Genomic DNA, 20,132 nt, shown 5'->3' with positions numbered 1-20,132 from the left:
TGCACACCTGATATAGGGTGTTGATGTCATTAGACCACACCCCTTCTCATTACAGAGATGCACATCACCTAATATGCTTAATTGGTAGTAGGCTTTCGAGCCTATACAGCTTGGAGTAAGACAACATGCATAAAGAGGATGATGTGGTCAAAATACTAATTTGCCTAATAATTCTGCACTCCCTGTAATCTCGTCTCAATATGACTACAGGAAATCTTTAAGCTTAAGTCTCTTCCAGTATCTGTTGCATGGGCTTCAGGTGTTACAGAATGCTGCCGCTCGCTCTTTCTTGGAGTGAGCGAAAGGCCATCACACCTCTCATCACCTGAAGATGCTGTACTGGTTCTCTATCAGAGAGGAGATTACATTTGGACCATCATTCTATAAACGAAAGGGCCCAAATTTATTCTAATTAAATTCCATCTAAATTGGCCACCTACAAACACGCTTGCCTCTCAGGCTTAGACTGCTTGAAGTTGCTGAGAAAATAGGGAACCGTTCCCTGTAATACAGCAAATCTCTTTTTCGTACCAAAAAGCTGTAATATCCCTGCGTGGAGAGTTCAGGCCTATTAAACAACACCTGTATTTAGGTATAAAGTTAAAATGTTTTTTTTAGTGATGTCGTCTAGTCTGGACAGCTTCTTCCCTTACTTCTGATGTAGGAAGCAATAGGCTTTACAAGGAAATGACCATCTGATTTCAGATGAGAATGAAGCGGTCTTGCACAGGGCTTTGAGGCGGAAGGCCCAGGAACTGCATAAACAAGACAACTTCCAGCTGGAAACTAAGTAGAAGGCATGGGATTATAGTATGAAGACAAACAGACAAGCTAGGGAGGCTCAGTAGCGTATGTATATGCCATCAATAGCTTTGTACCACTCTGTCTGTTAGGAGTGACAGTTCACCTTATGCACAGACTCTGGGGGTGATTCTCACCCTGGCGGGCGGCGGAGGCCGCCCGCCAGAGTTCCCCCCTCCAAAATACCGCTCCGCGGTCGAAAGACCGCTGAGGGTATTTTGGGATTTGCACTGGGCTGGCGGGCGACCGCCAAAAGGCCGCCCGCCAGCCCAGTGCAAATCATCCTTCCCACGTGGACGCCGGCTCAGAATTGAGCCGGCGGAGTGGGAAGGTGCGACGGGTGCAGTGGCACCTGTCGCGTATTTCAGTGTCTGCAAGGCAGACACTGAAATACAAAGTGGGGCCCTCTTACGGGGGCCCCACGACACCCCATACCGCCATCCTGTTCCTGGCGGGCGAACCGCCAGGAACAGGATGGCGGTATGGGGTGTCAGAATCCCCCATGGCGGCGCAGCAAGCTGCGCCGCCATGGGGGATTCCCAGGGCAGCGGAAAACCGGCGGGAGACCGCCGGTTTTCCCTTTCTGGCCGCGGCTGAACCGCCGCGGTCAGAATACCCTGTGGAGCACCACCAGCCTGTTGGCGGTGCTCCCTCCAACCCTGGCCCCGGCGGTCCATGACAGCCGGGGTCAGAATGACCCCCTCTGTCTCATACAGATGAGGGGGCCTTTTGATCCATCCTGCAGTGCACTCTTGTTTCTGTGTTTGATTTGAAGGTGAGACCGGCTGCCTCTCTGAGCCCCCTGAAGGCAGTGAATGCAGCTTCACCTTATCTTGTACTCTGGATTTCTCCAGGTGCCCTGAGAAAGTGAAGCAGTTGACAGGGAAGATGGCAGTTTTTGCCCAGATGTGTCTGCAGGGGTGCAGGGAAGGTAGAGAAGAGCTGCTATTATGACCAGGACATAAGAAGTGCCAGGGACTCCCGAAGAAGCATATTCCTAAGGAGTACACACGAGGACCGGATGGTTGAGATAAGCCTGACTTTGAGAAGCAAGTCTAGGAAACGATGGTTGTCTTCTGTTGTGTAAAACTGAGAGATGGTTTTGCCTACCTTGACATCAGATTCCTGAACTTAAGAGTTAGGGGTATATGGTAACGTGCATTAGAGATTATTTTCTAGCTCATCAATGTGATTGGCCATGTTTTCTTAAGTGATTTGGCATCATTCTTCCCGACTGAGGTCTCTGTGTGCTCATCCCACCTTTCCCTTGCATCTGCCTCCTTTACCAGCTATGTCTGTGCTCTATAAATACCTACACACACATGCAGACACACATCCAGTTGGTTGATTCATTTTCTTTGAGATTCGCATGAACAGTCAAAATTGAGTGCAGTTAGTGGTTTAACAAAAAATGGTTGCAGCCAAGACCAATCGTGCACCTTTTCACCCTACAATGAGCTAATACCACTGGCCTTTGAAAACAGGACTCTGTTTAGTTTCGAACAGCACAGCCTGATCCACAACCTTCTACATGAGGAGATAGTGTCTGTGCAGCGCCTACAGCAAACATAATTTCCCTTTCAGCGACAGTCCACGCGCTGTTTAGCGTTCAAACACCTTTCATTTCCTTAGTCTTTCATCGCTGTTAATGGAATTTCCTGGAACACTATAGAGGTTCACTGCGTGAAGCCCGACACTCTGGTTGTGGAAAAAAGCTATGATTCAAAGCAGGGCATTTTAAATGTTGTCTCCACTATTCTTTTCATTTACCTGCAGAAGAAGTAGTGTGTGCTTACAAAATGAACAAGCTTTGCCTCCCACTTAATGTGGTGTGCTTGTGGTTCGTTCTCTCATCTGTTAATTACAAAAAATAATCTTTGGTCGTTGGTACCTTGAAATGTTGCCTGCAGAATGATTTACCCCTGGTCGCGCCAACCAATATGGCCTCTCCATTTGGTCTGGGGTGATATGTAACATCAAACAGGGAGTACAGAGCATGTTGGTGCCTAATGAATGGGGGGGGGGGCGATTGTGTCAATTTACTGAACTGGCAGAACAAGGGGGTCCTGGGGAGGAACAGACATGAGGATTTCAATCCACAAAATACCCTATCAGAGGATCTTTCTTTCATCAGCCTGTTCTTTGTTCTACACCTATAGCTACAAGATAATAAGTGCCACCATGAGCTACACAGTTTTTTAAAATGGCATGCACCCTAACCGTCCTTGTGCTTTTTCTGGGTAAGAGTATCTTACCTTAGGAGTTAGAACGATTGCAGATCCCCCATTGATGCCAATGATGGGCATGGAGGTCTGGGCTGAGATGAAGTCCAGTATCTGAGCGACGGACTCCGTGCGAGTGTCATCCTCAAAGACCACACCGTGTATGCGTAGACTGGAGAGCACATCACAGATCTGCAAGATGAGGCTGCGGGGGTTGGTGTCATTCAGAATGACTGATACGGGGTTCACCTCCATGGAAAAGTTGTTGAAATCAGAGGGGGAAAAGCGGGCACTCTGTGGCAGGTAGGACGTGCCGCTGAAGATGATAGCCACATTGAGGGACCGCGGGCTGCTCTCACGAAGGTCCATGAAGGGGCTGGCACAGGCTAGTGCCAGCAAGAACAGCATTCTAGCAACTTGCACAGGGGCAGCAATCTTCATACCATGGGGAAAGCTCATCTCGGATGGCACAGGCACACTCTCTGCAATGAAAGAAATAGAGTATGAGAAGTGAAACAAGCAACGTGCCAAAAAATAATAATCTGTCTGAAAAAAATGGGAGATATGTGATTTATCACTTTTTTTTGCTTTATTTCATAGTAACTTTTTTGAAAATGTGAACGGTACCTAGCTGACATCACGGCACCTTTCAGCAAACATAATTGCGAAGAGGTGAATAAAAATACAGGGGCAGATTTAAGAGCCTTCTTGCTCATCATTAGTGTAATTTTTGTACACCAATGTGGCCCAACGAGGCCAAAATCGCCATGCCAAGTTTACAAAGTGGCGCAATGCATGCTTTGCTCCCTTTTTGTAACCCTTTGTGCTACATTATGCCTGCGCCAGGCATAATGTATGCAAAGGGAGTGTCGCGTAGGCTCTCATTATTCTAATGAGACTACTGGATTTTGAGCAGCAGAATCGTTCACAGTGTGGGAGACTGAGTCTAACCCACTGCGGGTGACACGCTCTAATCCGGGCTTTGCTCCAGCCAACTAGCAGTGCCTCATCCCTACCAAAGGATAGTGATGATTGGGCAGCCGAGTGCATGACATACTAGGCTTCTCAGGGAAGTTGTGGTCACTCAGGTCGCATCCGGTTCTCTCTCATTTACAACTTAGTCTCATATATAAATGACAAACAGAAGCAGTATATGTTTCAATGATTAGTTTAATAATATGACTGCATCTTAGATAGCAAAGCGTGAGCTGCAATAACCAGGACGACACAACATGACAGTATTAAAATGTGACGAGTAGAGTAGAGTGAAGCATATTGGCACTATAATCGAAGGACTATTTCCTACCTAAGTTATAATTTGAGCACAGCATGTTAAGCTCTAATTCTGCCTTTCAGGTTCCCCTGGGAAGACATCAACCCCCATACCTGAGCAAAGGCCTGTGGTCTGCATTAGCATCTGAAGCTAAGCATTCAGCAATCAGCATACAGTTGTGATTCCCTGGCTGGAATCTCCCTCTAACGTGTAAGGGACAGGCGTTAAAAGTAGGCTTCCATTGGTTTCAGTGGGCCTCTGGGTTATTTGCAGGATTAGCATCTGAATTTTTTAAGCTAATCCTGCAAAGCTTTGATCTAGCTACCCCCATGGTGTGCTGTATATTAAACACAGCGCACACATGGTGGAGTTAGGAGGTCGCTAAGGGGCACAAGAAAAGTGGTGCTGCACTATGTGCAGCATCACATTTCATAAATCTGCCCCATAGTTTTATAAAATCAACATTTCAATAGATCCGTCAGACTTTGGTATGCCACCTAAAGGCCATTCCAAGCCAAAGTAGTAGTGTCTACAGAGCCAGTCTAGGTTTTTAGGGGAGGTGAGGGCGGAGAATTCAAACAGGGCATAAAAAAGATTCTGTAAGGATCTAGTTGGGTGTGCAGGCTACACGTATGAGGTAGGAAATAGTGAACTATAATTTTTGCTGAAGCCTGTGTTTTCTCAGGATACTTCTGATAGAAAGTTAATATAGTCACATTTCCTAACAGTAGAAATACCATTCCATGTGTTGAAGAGACACTTATTACAACAGTGCAAAGATTTACATTCATTTTGTCTGAGAAATAAACAACTGTTAGAAATGGGGTCTCTAGTTGGCAGAGGTATACACCCTTGTCCAAATAGGGACCACAATCCTAGTCAGGGTAAGTCACAACACAATCCAAATTATCCTGTGCCCACCCTCTGGTAGCTTGGCACTGAGCAGTCAGGCTTAACTTAGAATGCAATGTGTAAAGTATTTGTGCAGAACTGATACAGTACCACATTGAAAACACCACAAACATACACCCCACAGGTTTAGAAAAATAGAGAATATTTATCTGAATAAAATATTCCTGAAACAATGAAAATCCAATGTACACAGGCAAAGTTATGAATTTTTAAAGATTAAATCCCACTAAAGTGCTTAGAAACCCAATAGCTCCAGCTGGGGCTATCACAGCGTCGTTGACAGAGTCGTTCCCAATAATCCAACACTACAGGGGCCGGTCATGGAGCCCTAGGTACTGTACTTTTTGAAAACAAAAACACTGCACGAAGTCTGGGAGATGAGGCGTCACAGGGGCTGGTGCGGCATCAGTCCCTTACGGCGTCCGGAGAGGTGAGGCGTTGGTTCCGCACTGTGAGCCAAATGGAGGTGAGGTGTTGGTTACGTCCATTTGCAGGGGTAGCTGGTGCGGCGTCGTTGGCGATGTGTTGGTTCCTTGTGACCCGGCGGGGTCGATGGATCCAGTCGGTCAAGATGTGATGTGTCGACTTTGCAGCTTCGCAATGACCCTGTGTGATGTCAGCAGTGTCGGAGCAACATCGGACTTGCTTTGCAGGCCACAGTCGTTGCATGCAGCGATGTCCACGGAGCGGGAACAGGCTGCTGCATCGGTGCTGGCATCGCTGAAGTCGTTCCAGTTGTCGCTGAAGTCGGAAAGCTAGCTAAAAGCCAGTAGACAAAGTCTTTGCTGTCCCTGGGACTTCAGAACAGGAGGCAAGCTCAATCCAAGCCCTTGGAGAACACTTTTGGGGAAGGCAGAGTCCTTCCAATACAGTCAGAAGTCAGCAGGCAGCAGGACAACAGCAGGGCAGCAGTCCTTCTCAGCAAAATAGTTCCCTGCCTTTGGACAGCCAGGCATGTCTTCTGATAGAGTTCAGGTGTAGTTCCAGAAGTGTCTGATTTGGTGGGGTCACAGTTTATATACCCAAAATGTCTTTGAAGTGGGGGGGCTTCAAAGAGTGGTTTTGAAGTGCACAAGTTCCCCTTTAAGCCCAGTCCTGTCTGCCAGGATCCCTGTGGGGGAGGAGGATATCAGTTCTTTGTGTGAGGGATTTGTAAGAGAGAGCCCCACCACTGTTCCTGCCCAGGGAGTCCAATTCAGTATACAGATGAATGCAGATGTGACTGAGTGTTGTGTGTTTATGGCTGTCTGGGTGGAATGCAGAAGGGGAGCTGTCAAGCAGCACAGACTAGATGTTTATTGGAGACAGGCTATAAGGCACAGATGGCAGTAAGTGCAGAGAAATGTCCACTTTCTAAAAGTGGCATTTCTAAAATAGTAATATTAAATCCAACTTCACCAATAAGCAGGATTATCTATTACCATTTTGGCCATACTAAACATGACAGGACTACTCCTTCCAGATTAGAATTATCATTTAAAAGTATATGAGGGCAGTTCAAATGCTAGTCTATGAGAGGAGAGGAGCAGGACTCACAGTAGTGGAAAACGACTTTGTGAGTTTTACACTACCCGGACACGTAAAGCACATAAGTACATGTCCTGGCTTTTGCTTACATAGCACCCTGCCCTATGGTTTACCTAGGGCCTACCTTAGGGGTGACTTATATGTAGAAAAGAGGGAGTTTAAGGCTTGGGAAGTAGTTTTAAAGGCCAGGTCTCAGTCTCAGTGAAACTGCACACACAGGCCTTGCAATGGCAGGCCTGAGACATGGTTAAGGGGCTACTTATGTGGGTGGCACAATCAGTGCTGCAGGCCCACTAGTAGCACTTATTTTACAGGCCTTGGCACATGTAGTGCACTTTACAAGGGAGTTACAAGGAAATTAAATACGCCAATAGGGTATGAGCCAATGTTATAATGTTTTTAGGGAGAGAGCACATGCACATTAGCGCTGGCTAGCAGTGATAAAGTGTCCAGAGTCCTAAAGCCAGCAAAAAGGAGGTCAGAAAAAGAGGAAGAAGGCAAAAAGTTTGATGTGACCCTTCAGAGAGGGCCATTTTCCAACAACGACCAACACAGTAGTGCATGGATTCAAAGTCCAGTCAGAAATATACTTGGCCCGTATATGGTTTGCAAAATTCACACTTAGGGCCACATGTACAAAGCATTTTTCTGGTTGCGTCCCGTTTGAGAGTAGAAAAATGCTTTTTGGAATGTACAAAGCCCAAATTGTGATTCTGTAACTTGTTACCGAATTGCAATTTGGGTTTTGCAATTCGGTATTAGGAAGGGGTGTGTTCAAGGTGTCCCTTCCTAATACCGAATCTGAATGGTATGTGGACTGTTTTGTGACTGTGAATGCAGTCGCAAAACAATCGCAGTTACACCAATTTCACATTGGTGTTAACCCATTCTCAAAGGGGAAGGGGTTCCCAAGGTACCCATTCACATTTGTGCATGTATGTGAAAACGTTTTTTAAGAGCAGGCAGTGGTGCCAGGTACTGAAGTGTTTCACTTTTTTCTTTTTAAACTCATCTCATTTTCCTTTAAGGAAAACGGGGTGCGTTTAAAAAACTTTTTTTTATTTAAAAGCCATCACAGACATGGTGGTCTGCTTATCCTGGCAGGCCACCATCCCTCTGATTTTTGCGATTCCCAGTGGGTCGCAAATTCCAACCTACCTCATTAATATTAATGAGGTAGGTCTATTTGCGACTCACCGTGAATCGCAAAAGAAAGTCAATGGAGTTTCTTACATTTGTAATTGTGATTTCCTAATTGCGATTTGCATTGAATTGCAATTAGGAAATCACAATTCCAAATGTTCATACATGTGACCCTTAGTGCCTTCAAGACCAACCACAACCACACAACAGAGCCTTACCTAGTGGCTGCTAGTTCTCAACCGGGATGGCGGGGGTATAAACAAAAATATATAATTTCTCTCCTTCGTCCTTTCCTCTTTCCCGACTCCCGGAAGCATACAGGTTTCCAGAGTCCCCTCTAATCATGACGCTGCTGTCACCACCATGCTCGGTTTGTTTTGGCCTGCGGGTATTAGGTGTAGTGAGGTTATATATATTTATCTTATGCTGTGATAACATGATTATGTCTAGGATGGTCGTTTTTGGTAAGTGTGTGATATAAGTCAGTTATCCTAATTACCCATTGGGTCCATCTGGGTATTGGAAGAATTGTTTATAACATCAAAAGATTTTTGAAAATGTAGGTGGAATTATTTCCTTCGACGTATCTTGACACGGATTAAAAATGGTGCTGAAAGCTTTCAGTATTTTCAGAGAGGACGAAGTCATTCGTTCCGATGCACACTTCTCCCGTTTTGATTTATTATTTGTGTCTGAGAAGGGATCTTGATTGCTGAGGGTAATGTATAGGTGATTGTTCGTACCCTGACTGTAGTGAATTGGTTTATTTCCGTTCGGTAGGATGAAGTCGCTTATAGATAGATCCTTTAGAATCTGTGTAAGCACGCAAGGAAGCGTTTTTGAGAAAGCGGACGCTTCTCGCTTGTTGCCGTGTTGTAGTTTAGCAGCGATTAGATTAAGCATTAGAAGAAGACATCTTGTATTTAGCAACTATTGTGAACATTTCGCGGAAACCATTGTGTGTTCATGGCAGCCATTTTCTCTGCCACATGCTGATATGTGCTCACCATGTGCTCTGTCCTACCTTTCTGTTAACTACTCTTGAAAATCTGCCTAGTGACAAGTTTTATTTAGCATCTCCCACTTTCGCACATGCCCAGTAAGGTCTGCAGCTGTTAGTCCTTGAAAACTGTTAGCCCCTCCTACCTGTCGACTGTGCATTTCCACATGACCTTATATGTATAGAAGTCTTGCTTCTATAATTGTACCACCTCCTTTTAGCCCCTGCATGGGTATAAAAGGACCATGCTCTCTCAGTTCAGTGTGCTACTTCAAACATTACCGAAGGGTGCTGTTTGAACTGTAGTACCACCTCATGAGGTTTAATAAACTTTTGTCTTTTATTTCAGTTTCTGTGCCAACTTCTTCCTTTGTGGTCTGAGGACTGTGTGCAGAGAAGGGTGAACCCCTTGCACTAGTAGGCCTTGCTGAGGCTTACTTCAACAGCCGTGTTCAACAAGGACGGGATGTATTTCCGGGTTTTACCGGGTATGCCTCAGGAAATGTTTGAAGAGAAGCGGACCAGATAGGAACATCGTACTGCTGGGCGGACCAGAGAGGAACACTGTACCATTGGGCTTTGCACCTGCGGCTGCTTGAGTTAATTGATGAGGAAATATAAGCGCGTGGATGTTACGGCGCTCTTTCCTCTTTCCACATTGACGGTTAGAAGTGGATTGAGGCCGGCACGTTGGTTACACACTCCAATGTATATTGTTCAAGGTATGGGATACATAAGAGAGTTTTTTGGTGTGTAAGGAGATAAGGATGTTGAAGATTATTGCACATTAAGTAATGTTGGGACAGTGGCGCTTAGGAGTTAGGGCTGCCACATAGGAAAGATTTGGTTCTTTATGACTGATGATGCAATTATGTTTGTTCTTAAGGTGATACTGTGGATTCAAACGACTTTAATGAAAATACAAGGAGGACTATTTTGTGAACCTTTGGTAAGATTGTGAGTTGTGTTAGTTGATTTAGGAATATTTTGTGGTTTGGTGCTTTAGTTACAAATAGGGTTTTTTATGTTTTTAGATGTGATGTGTGGTGCCTTTTGGACGAAGGCCTGGTGTATAAAAGTTGGGATCAATGTAAATATTGTTTTTAATGGTGTTGTAGCAGCATAATAATGTTGACCAATTTCATGAAGGTGTATTAGAGTGGATTAAGCCTGATTTTTGATTTTTTTTGTGATCATTTTAATTAGACCCCTATCGTTCTAGTCCTGAAGAAGACCCTGATGCGAGCCCAGATTTAGCCCGTGATTTGGATGGGTCGAAACGTCGACGATAATGTTTTGAGCCTGGATGCTATATTTTGTTTGGACTTTATTGAGGATTGATTATTTCCTGTCTTAATGATTCAATGAGGAGAAAGTTGAGACAACAGGCTCTTTGTTTGTGAATTTATGTGTTTATTGGTTGGACCTTTTCTGTCCCCTTTTTTCTTACTACCACGTGCACTTTATTTCTGAGCACTTTATTCCGTCCTGCATATTTTAAGGTTGTGATAGGGGGTTTTGTAGTCTTGGATGTGGTCTATTTGTCATATATTAATAAATGATGTGTTTTCTAAACTTATTTTGGTAATAATGATGCTTTTTATTAATTGTTTTTTGTTTTTAGGTGTTTTTCCTGAGTGGGCATTGTAGTCTTTTGATAATTTCTACCCAGCCCATTTCCAGTTTTTGGGTTACCCTCTGTGGTCTGTAATATACGCTGTCACCACCATGACAGCAGCGTTGGGATTGGTCTGAGCGGCCTGCTTAGTCCCTCAGGCAGAGAGTGAGACCCTGTGCACTTTCTCCTCCTGGCTGTGCAGAACAGCCGGGTAGAAAAACTCTAAGTGTGCATGACTGGCCGGCTGTCTACGGCCGGCCAAACGGTTATGTGCACTTATGCCACTCCTCCTCCAGCCCTACTCCTCCGGCCCAGCCCAGCCCCACCCTGCCCTAACCTGGCTCCCTGAAGAAACGTAAAATGATAATTAAATTGCGTTATTATCATTTTAGTTTTCCTTTTTCCTTACTGCACACAGCAGTGGGACGATGCGCCTCCGCCTTAGCGGAGAAGCCGCTGCTGGCCTTACCTGTAGGCACTGAGAGATAGAGTATGGAACTTGCTCCCCATACCAAAGGTGCTCATTCTTTTCAAGCATCTGATAGATGCATGATCCAGGCACCCCTGTAAAGAGACATGCAGAAAGTCTCTGACAGATAAGATCCTTACATTAATTAAGCAGGCAGTAGCCCTAAGCCCTCCGACTGTGCCTTTCTTAACTGCTTTTGCTCCTTTTTGTTCCCTTCTCACTGTTCCCCTGCTCACTCCCTCCTCCTGCTGACCCTTCCACCCCCTCTCCATTCCCTTCCCTCATTCCCACCGACCTCTCTCTGGCGCCTCCCGCTCCTTTCTGCTCCCCCACTACCCAGGACATTCCCAGCATCACTCACCTCCCCCTGCTCTCCTTCCCCCTCCAAGCACATACTTAATGGTGACCACAGCACAGAGGTGCGCAGTAGGCACACTGCTGGTGTGCCAAGGACGAGCCACCACATCCAGTGCCAGGACCCCTAGCCCCCACCGCTACCTCACTCTATTAATCCCAGACACCGCTCGGCACACTGCTGCTGCACTGCAGTATTCAACTTAGAAGGAGCCTTCACTTGCATCTCCTGACGCTTCAAATACCCTCCACAACCAAACCTACAACACCCAACACCTCATGCACTCAAGCACCCTTGAACCAACACACACCCACCCCCCACTTCTTATATCATGCATGCTCCGAAATACCCAATCTTTCAACAAACATGCCACAAAAATCTGGGACCTGCTGGACAGTTCCACCATTGACCTCCGCTTCCTTACCGAAACATGGCTGACCTCAGCATCAACACTAGATATAACCATGGCCATCCCAGCCGGCTACAAGATCATCAGGCAAGACCACCAACAGGCCCACACAAGGAGTTGCTATCATCTTATGGACACCATCAGCTGTACCATCACCACAGAGACTGGAACAAAGTACATGGAAAACCTCAAATTCAAAGTACAAACCACAGCCAACTTCACCCTCAGTGGAACCCTGGTCTACCAATCCCCAGGAACTGGAGCTTAATTCCCCAGCACAATTACAGACTTCATCGCCCCACTAGCCATTGACTGCAATGCATTTATCCTCTTAGGAGATCTGAATTTTCACCAAGAAGACCTGACTGACCTCTACTCAGTCGCACTCCTTGAAAGCCATGCAAACCTCATGTCTCAGCCCATACTCACACTTCCACATTCACCACCTGGACCGATCAAGCCATCGTCAGCTTCACAATTGACATCCACCTACACAAAAGAACCATTACGACAGGCCTAGCCTGCCACACCTGGAACAACATATCAGACAAAGCCAATCAGTGTGCACAGGACACCTAACCAACGACATCAATATCTTTAAACAATGGGATAACCACCAGTGCTGATATTCTAGCCCCTTGGAAAGGACCCAACCAGCAAGAATATAAATGCAGGCAAGCTGGTACACAGAAGAGCTCAGAATGAACAAATGGCACTGCAAGCAACTAAAACTGAGGTGAAGAGCAAGCCAGGAAGAAGTGGACAAAAGCACATTCAAATCCTCCTAGAGATACTACCACTAGCAAATCCAAGAAACCAAGAAGAAGGTCCTAGCCAAATACAGATATTACAGCTTCAACTGCAGCAAACAATTTTTGCAATCATCAAGGATTTCACCACACCAGCAACAACCAACTGAGCAACGATCTCTCGGATTTGTTCTGCAGACAAATCACAGCCATATTCAGCAATTTCGACCCACAACATGAATACATCAGCCTTGTAACTAGCTTCCTGGTATTGGACAAAGGTAACAACTTGACCACCTTGAACACCATCGCCATGGAGGAAACCACAGCAATCATGAAGACCATCCACTCTGGGGCCCTGTCAGATCGTTGCTTCCACCACTTCTTCAACTAAGATTGAACCCTCACCAGCAAATCTCTCACTCCTATACTCACCTCCATCGACACAGTCACCTTCACGGATGCTTGGAATCATGCAGTCATCAAGACCCTCTTGAATAGACCCTTAGCAGATCCAGCCAAGCTCGTAAACTACCATACTCCTCAGGAAAGGCCCTAGAAAAAGCTATCAACAGATACCTTGCCAACCACTTCACCAACCTCCAGCTCCTCAACACCATGAAGTCAGGATTCTGACCAAACCACAGCATACAGACTGGCCTCATCACAGCAATAGTCAACATCCGAATGATAGCCGACAGAGGAGAAAGCACAGCCCTCACCCTACTCAAACTCTCTGGAACCTTTGCTTCCCATCCTAATCAGACGACTGCATGGGGCTGGCAGCGGATGACCCATCCTCTAAAGGATCAGCATCTCCATTACTGGAAGAATCCAAACATGTCATCATACTCTTCAGATGCCTCTAAACGTATTTGTGGAGCCCAACTGGGTGGACGACAGGCAACTGATACTCTGCCTCTCAGACATAACACCCAGAACCAGGAACAACTTCAACCCCTGCATGACTTATAGCCACCTGGATGAAGCTCAACTGCCTCAAGATACACACACAACCAAAGTGGGCATCTTCAGAAAAGATGTATCGCAGTGGGATTCCACCTTGTGGCCTACAGACCTCAAACACAATGCCACCCCAAGTCCACAAGCCGGAAACCTGAGGATCATATAGACAACAAGCTGGACATGTCCGCCTAGGTCAACGCAGTTACCCCTTCCTACTTCCACTCCTTAAGGATGCTGAGAAAGCTATACAAGTAACTGCCAAACAGCACCAGGATAAACACCACTCAAGCCCCTATCACCAGCAAACTGGTCTATGGGAGTTCCATGTATGTAGGAATCTCCAACCAACTAACAAAAAAACTATAGACTGTCCAGAACACAGAAGCCCGACTAGTCCTCAACTTCTTATGCTGGTTACCCATCAAACTACACCTGTTAGAACTCCACTTGCTCCCGATTCATAAGTGCTCACAATTCAAGTTTCTCACAAACGCACACTAAGCACTAAATAATACAGACCCAGCATACTTAAATGGCCCTTCTTATCACCAGCCCTCCAGTCACCTCTGTTCATCCGGACTTTCACTAGCACAAGTACTACTTATACACAAAAGCAGATGAGAAGGTTGTTTCTTTTCATACTTCTCTCCCAAAGCATGGAAAGAACTCTCACGCCACATCAGAGCCTCATTATCTCTCCTTACATTCCACAAGAAGCTGAAGACTTGGCTCTTCGAGTAAGCCCTCCTAGAAGCTACCCTCACTCACCTGCAAGAGCCACGATAACCTCATGGGCACTATAAAAATACAAATAACATAACATGTACACACCCTCACAACTCTACGAGGGATGGACCTTTCATGCAAGAGCAGAAGGGTTGATACTCCAAAACTCAGCGGTTGACAATGCATAGTCGAGAGCAAAGATCCATATTCAAACCCACTGAGAGAAACGCGAGGAATGCACTACTGCAAAGGCTCAAGGAGCCAAATGTCACAAATACAAGACACCAAGAGAAGAACCATAGAGTTTGCTGTTTAAGAGTAGATGTACAAAGCCACTTTGAAATTACTAACCCAGTGATTTGAAAAATCACACGGTTTGGGACAGCAGAAGGGCTGTGTTGACATTGCCTGATCCTCCCAAGGATTTCCCATATGGGAAAGTTTTGTTTTAGGCAGCACCATTTTCTTTAAGGAACATGGTCTACTTATAATGGTTCCTTTTTGTGAATGCAGACTGAGATGATAGTTTGCTGTTCATTGCAGGCCCCCATCCCTGTATTTCTACGCAATCACAGGGTTCACAAACAGTGACCTGACTAATAAATATTCATCAGGCAAGTCATTGTAATACACCCTGCAACTGGAGATTTTGTAGTGCAACCTAGTAGTTTATAGGTCACAACACAAAATGAGAAGTCACAAAAAGTTGGTGCATGTTAGAAATGGGGTCTTTGGTTGACAGTCAGGTTACCCCCTGTCCAAGCAAGGACCCTCACTCTAGCAAGAGTAAAAGAGAATCACCCTCAGCTAACCCCTGCTTACCCCCTTGGTAGCTTGGCAGAGCAGTAAGCTTAACTTCAGAGTGCTAGGTGTAAAGTATTTGTACCAACACACACAGTAACTTAATGAAAACACTACAAAATGACACAACACAGGTTTAGAAAAAAATAGGAAATATTTATCTAAACAAAACAAGATCAAAACGACAAAAATCCACAATACACAAGTCAAGTTATCAATTAAAAAGCAAAAACAGTCTTTATGTAGTTTAAAACACACACTAAGGGGGTGATTCTGACCCCGGAGGTCAGAGACCGCCGGGGCCAGGGTTGGCGGGAGCACCGCCGACAGGCCGGCGGTGCCCCGCAGGGCATTCTGACCGCGGCGGTTCGGCCGCGGTCAGATGCGGAAAACCGGCGGTCTCCCGCCGGTTTTCCGCTGCCCATGTGAATCCTCCATGGCGGCGGAGCGCGCTCCGCCGCCATGGGGATTCTGACACCCCCTACCGCCATCCTGTTCCTGGTGGGTCTCCCGCCAGGAACAGGATGGCGGTAGGGGGTGCCGCGGGGCCCCTGGGGGACCCTGCAGTGCCCATGCCAATGGCATGGGCACTGCAGGGGCCCCCGTAAGAGGGCCCCACTTTGTATTTCAGTGTCTGCTATGCAGACACTGAAATACGCGACGGGTGCCACTGCACCCGTCGCACCTTCCCACTCCGCCAGCTCAATTCTGAGCCGGCGTCCTCGTGGGAAGGATGATTTGCCCTGGGCTGGCGGGCGGCCTTTTGGCGGTCGCCCGCCAGCCCAGGGCAAATCCCTAAATACCCTCAGCGGTCTTTTGACCGCGGAGCGGTATTTTGGTGGGGGAAGTCTGGCGGGCGGCCTCCGCCGCCCGCCAGACTTAGAATGACCCCCTAACACTGTTAGCGTGAAAATGTACCTTGGGTGCGTCAAAAATAACCCTGCACGGGTGAGTGTATGTCAAAAACGGCTTGCGATGCGTTGATTCCACTCACGAGGGGGACCTTGTGTCATTTCTCCTTTTGTCGGGTCGGGGCACGTCGTTCCTACTCTCCGCAGGAGAGCGATGAGTCGATCTGGTCAGCACTCTTGGGTCCGGGCAGGCCTTCTGTTGTTTTTACATACCCATCGGTGTTTGAGTCGGAAATCCAACCGCACGGCGATCCGAAAACCACGCAGCGTCGGTTGCGAACTCCCAGCGTCCGTCAGCGATGCTGCGCGTCATTTCTCCAGCTCTGTGCATCGATTATTCGGTTGCATTTCTGGCGAGCGTCGATTTTCAGGCACAGAGCCAGCGGCGCATCGTTTCTTTAGCCGCAGATCAGAGTTGATCTTTTCCCCGCATGGCGTTCTGTGCGTGGATTTCGTCCTCTTGGGCTGCCAGCTTCTCCTCCTTTCAGGTTCCTAGGAACTGGATGGGCACCCCAGGGCAGAGAGAAGTCTTTGCTGTCCCTGAGACTTCAAACAACAGGAGGCAAGCTCTAAATCAAGCCCTTGGAGATCTTCACAAGATGGAAGGCACACAAAGCCCAGTCTTTGCACTCTTACTCTGTCAGAAGCAGCAACTGCAGGGTAGCTCCACAAAGCAGAGTTACAGGCAGGGCAACTCTTCATCCTCACCTCTTCAGGCAGAGGTTCCTCTTGTTTCCAGAAGTGTTCTAAATTCTGTGGTTTTGGGTGCCCTTCTTATACCTAATTTCTCCTTTGAAGTAGGCCTACTTCAAAGTAAAGTCTCTCTTGAATGTGAAATCCTGCCTTGCCCAGGCCAGACCCCAGACACTCACCAGGGGGTTGGAGGCTGCATTGTGTGAGGACAGGCACAGCCCTTTCAGGTGCAGGTGACCACTTCTCCCCTCCCTACTATTATAGATGGACCATCAGGGAATGCAGATTACACTCCAGCTCCCTCTGTGTCATTGTCTAGTGTGAGGTGCAACCAGCCCAAATGTCAAACTGACCCAGACAGGGAATCCACAAACAGGCAGAGTCACAGAAATGGTATAAGCAAGAAAATGCTCACTTTCTAAAAGTGGCATTTTCAAACACACAATCTTAAAATCAACTTTACTAAAAGATGTATTTTTAAATTCTGAGCTCAGAGACCCCAAACTCCACATGTCCATCCGCTCCCAAAGGGAATCTACACTTAAATCAGATTTAGAGGTAGCCCCTGTGTTAACCTATGACAGGGACAGGCCTTGCAACAGTGAAAAACGAATTGAGAAATACTTCACTGTTAGGACATATAAAACACATTACTATGGGGGTTATTCCAACTTTGGAGGAAATGGTAATCCGTCCCAAAAGTGACGGTAAAGTGACGGATATACCACCAGCCGTATTACGAGTCCATTATATCCTATGGAACTCGTAATACGGCTGGTGGTAAATCCGTCACATTTGGGACGGATTACCACCTCCTCCAAAGTTGGAATAACCCCCTATATGTCCTACCTTAACCATACACTGCACCCTGCCCTTGGGGCTACCTAGGGACTACCTTAGGTGTGTCTGACATGTAAGAAAAGGGAAGGTTTAGGCCTGGCAAGTGGGTACACTTGCCAAGTTGAATTTACAGTTAAAACTGCACACACAGACACTGCAGTGGCAGGTCTGAGACATGATTACAGAGCTACTTATGTGGGTGGCACAACCAGTGCTGCAGGCCCACTAGTAGCATTTGACTTACAGGCCCTGGGCACCTCTAGTGCACTTTACCAGGGACTTTCTAGTAAATCAAATATGCCAATCATGGATAAACCAATCACATACAATTTACACAGAGAGCATATGCACTTTAGCACTGGTTAGCAGTGGTAAAGTGCTCAGAGTTCAAAAGCGAACAGCAACAGGTCAGAAACAAATAGGAGGCAGGAGACAAAAAGGGACTTAACAATAAATCAAATATGCCAATCATGGATAAGCCAATTACATACACATTTGGTAAAGGAGCACATGCACTTTAGCACTTATTAGCAGTGGTAAAGTGCCCAGAGTAACAAAAACAGCAAAATCAGAGTCCAGCACACATCAACAACGTGGGAAACAGAGGCAAAAGGTTAAGGGAGACCACGCCAAGGATGAAATGTCTAACAGTGCACAATTGGGACCACTTATTTTTACCTGTCTGTTAGTTCTCCAGGCCCTAAGGGTCTAAAAGATGCACAGTTTAAAAATGATTGATGAGTCACAGAATACATTTCTAAAAGAGGTTTGAATATTCCACTAGGTCACAGACTCCAGTGGCGGCAGCCGCAAAGTCGAAAGGGAAGAGGCTTGAGGGGGCCCCCTTGCAAAATACATGAAGGGGGCCCCCACACAGAGCCAGCTTTAGCACTGGTGTTGCCAGGTGTGACAGTCTTTTTTGGCACCTCCCTTATGACCTCCTTCTCCAAGAAGTCCCTCACTACCACTCTCCAACAGTGCCCCACACGTCTCCATAGCCCCTCTCCAGCACACATTTTTTTTGTTTTTTAAAGCGCTACTCATAGTTCACTCACAGCATTTTTTCTCAGTGACTAATAGGACATATTATAACCAATTTAAAGGGAAGAGGCACGGAGTTGGGGGTAAATAATAAAAAATAATTTTAAAAAAACGTATCTTGTCGCGACAACGACGCCTGTCGCATTGCTCCTCTTCTCTCTAATGCCCCAGAAGTCCCTGGGACACCAGCACAGGTTCCACATGCAATCCTGGCGCTGCTTTCATGGTAAACCTAGCATGGAAGCAGCGCCAGGATTGGACTGCTGTTAAGACTCTGCGTGGGATTCTGTGCAGCCGGGTTGGAGAAACCTAAGTGACGTGTGTTTGGCCGGCCTAAGACGGCCAGACAAACACACATGCGCACTTAAGTGCACAGATTCCACTCCCCTTCCCTCTCCCCCTCCCATGGCCCAGCCTGCCCCTCCCTTCACATTCTGGCTAAGCTGAGCCACAAGCTGAAAAGAAAAGAAAACAATAGTGAAGTATTGTTTTATTTTTTCAGCTGCTAGCTTAGCTGGGGGGGGGTGAAGCTCCTTCACCATTGTGAAGGTGCGGCCCCTGAAAGATTCACACGCCAAGTCTCTTAAAGCTACTTGAAAGATACACTATTGCAAATATTCACACATGAGGCCTCAGAACCACAATATCCACATACAGATACAGGTCCTTTTATAAGGGTACAAGGAATAGCACACCAAGGCCAACCATAAGAGATGCATGTAACTGGTGAAAAGCAAGCTCTGAGCACAAATTTAACGTTACCATGTGGTAACACCCGACCAATATCATGGAATTACAAATGAATCCCCCTTGAATGAACATTAAGTCGTTTGAAGAACATCAGCTGAATTTCATTTACATAAATCGCAGTTCTAACATCATCCGCAATTGAGACATGAATACAGACCTCTAGAAATCAAATTAATAATCGACAGACTCACTAAATGGGGAACTTCAAGTCTATAAACAATCTCAAGTGACCTATTTTTACACCTTAGGTTGGCATGGGAGGCAAATGTAGGTGCCCTAGATGATAAAGAGAGGACAGCAGCCACAATGACCAGAGATTATTGGCCATATCCGTGCATTTTTTACTTTTTCAATTTACGTCTTCAGAAGCATTATTAATGACCTTCAAGACTGTGGCACCAGGGAACAACTAAAAGCCTGAATGTCTGAGATGCAAATCCACACCTGGTACTTTCTATCACACTACAGGGGAGTGTTTTGTTGCGCGTAGATTCTGACTTACTACAAATAGAGTTTGGGAGATGTAGGCAGATCCTTGGAGCTGGATTTTAAAATTGTCCTTCTGTGGATTATGGACAATCTGGGTGGTCCAAGCAGTGCCTGCACCCTGGTTGCCATGGGATATTAGGTTGCGAAAAGAGATATAGTGCGTTATTAGCAGAGCGTACAAGCCCCTTCCATTTCAGAATGGACCAGAGGCATGAATCACTGTGCCAAGCTTGAGGAATTTGTACATAAGGCTGGTAGGGTGCATACAACATATTTCTATATGGAGTCCTTGGCTCTATTTCAGCGTAGTTCTGTGATGACATCAAGGAATATATAATGTGTTTGTCAACTTGAGATGCAAAGTTGAGTCATAGTGCTGTACGAAATTTACTGTGGATACAATGTTATGTGTAGAAGCTCATGCCCTTCTGCATATG

General features: G+C 46.3%; 1 protein-coding gene across 1 annotated transcript in view; it reads right to left on the bottom strand.

Moving 5' to 3' along the window:
• Window positions 1-20,132, bottom strand: part of GRIN2D (glutamate ionotropic receptor NMDA type subunit 2D) — a 1,291,669-nt gene that overhangs the window by 897,799 nt on the left and 373,738 nt on the right. The window contains exon 2 of the mRNA XM_069200679.1: window positions 3,057-3,505. Coding sequence (XP_069056780.1) covers window positions 3,057-3,482 — 426 coding nt within the window. The 5' untranslated portion in view covers window positions 3,483-3,505. The remainder of the gene's footprint in view (window positions 1-3,056; window positions 3,506-20,132) is intronic.

Source organism: Pleurodeles waltl, chromosome 7 (assembly GCF_031143425.1).
Source record: "Pleurodeles waltl isolate 20211129_DDA chromosome 7, aPleWal1.hap1.20221129, whole genome shotgun sequence".
Classification (NCBI taxonomy): domain Eukaryota; kingdom Metazoa; phylum Chordata; class Amphibia; order Caudata; family Salamandridae; genus Pleurodeles; species Pleurodeles waltl.
Note: the sequence above shows the minus strand (reverse complement) of the source record. Positions and strands in the feature narration are given on the sequence as shown.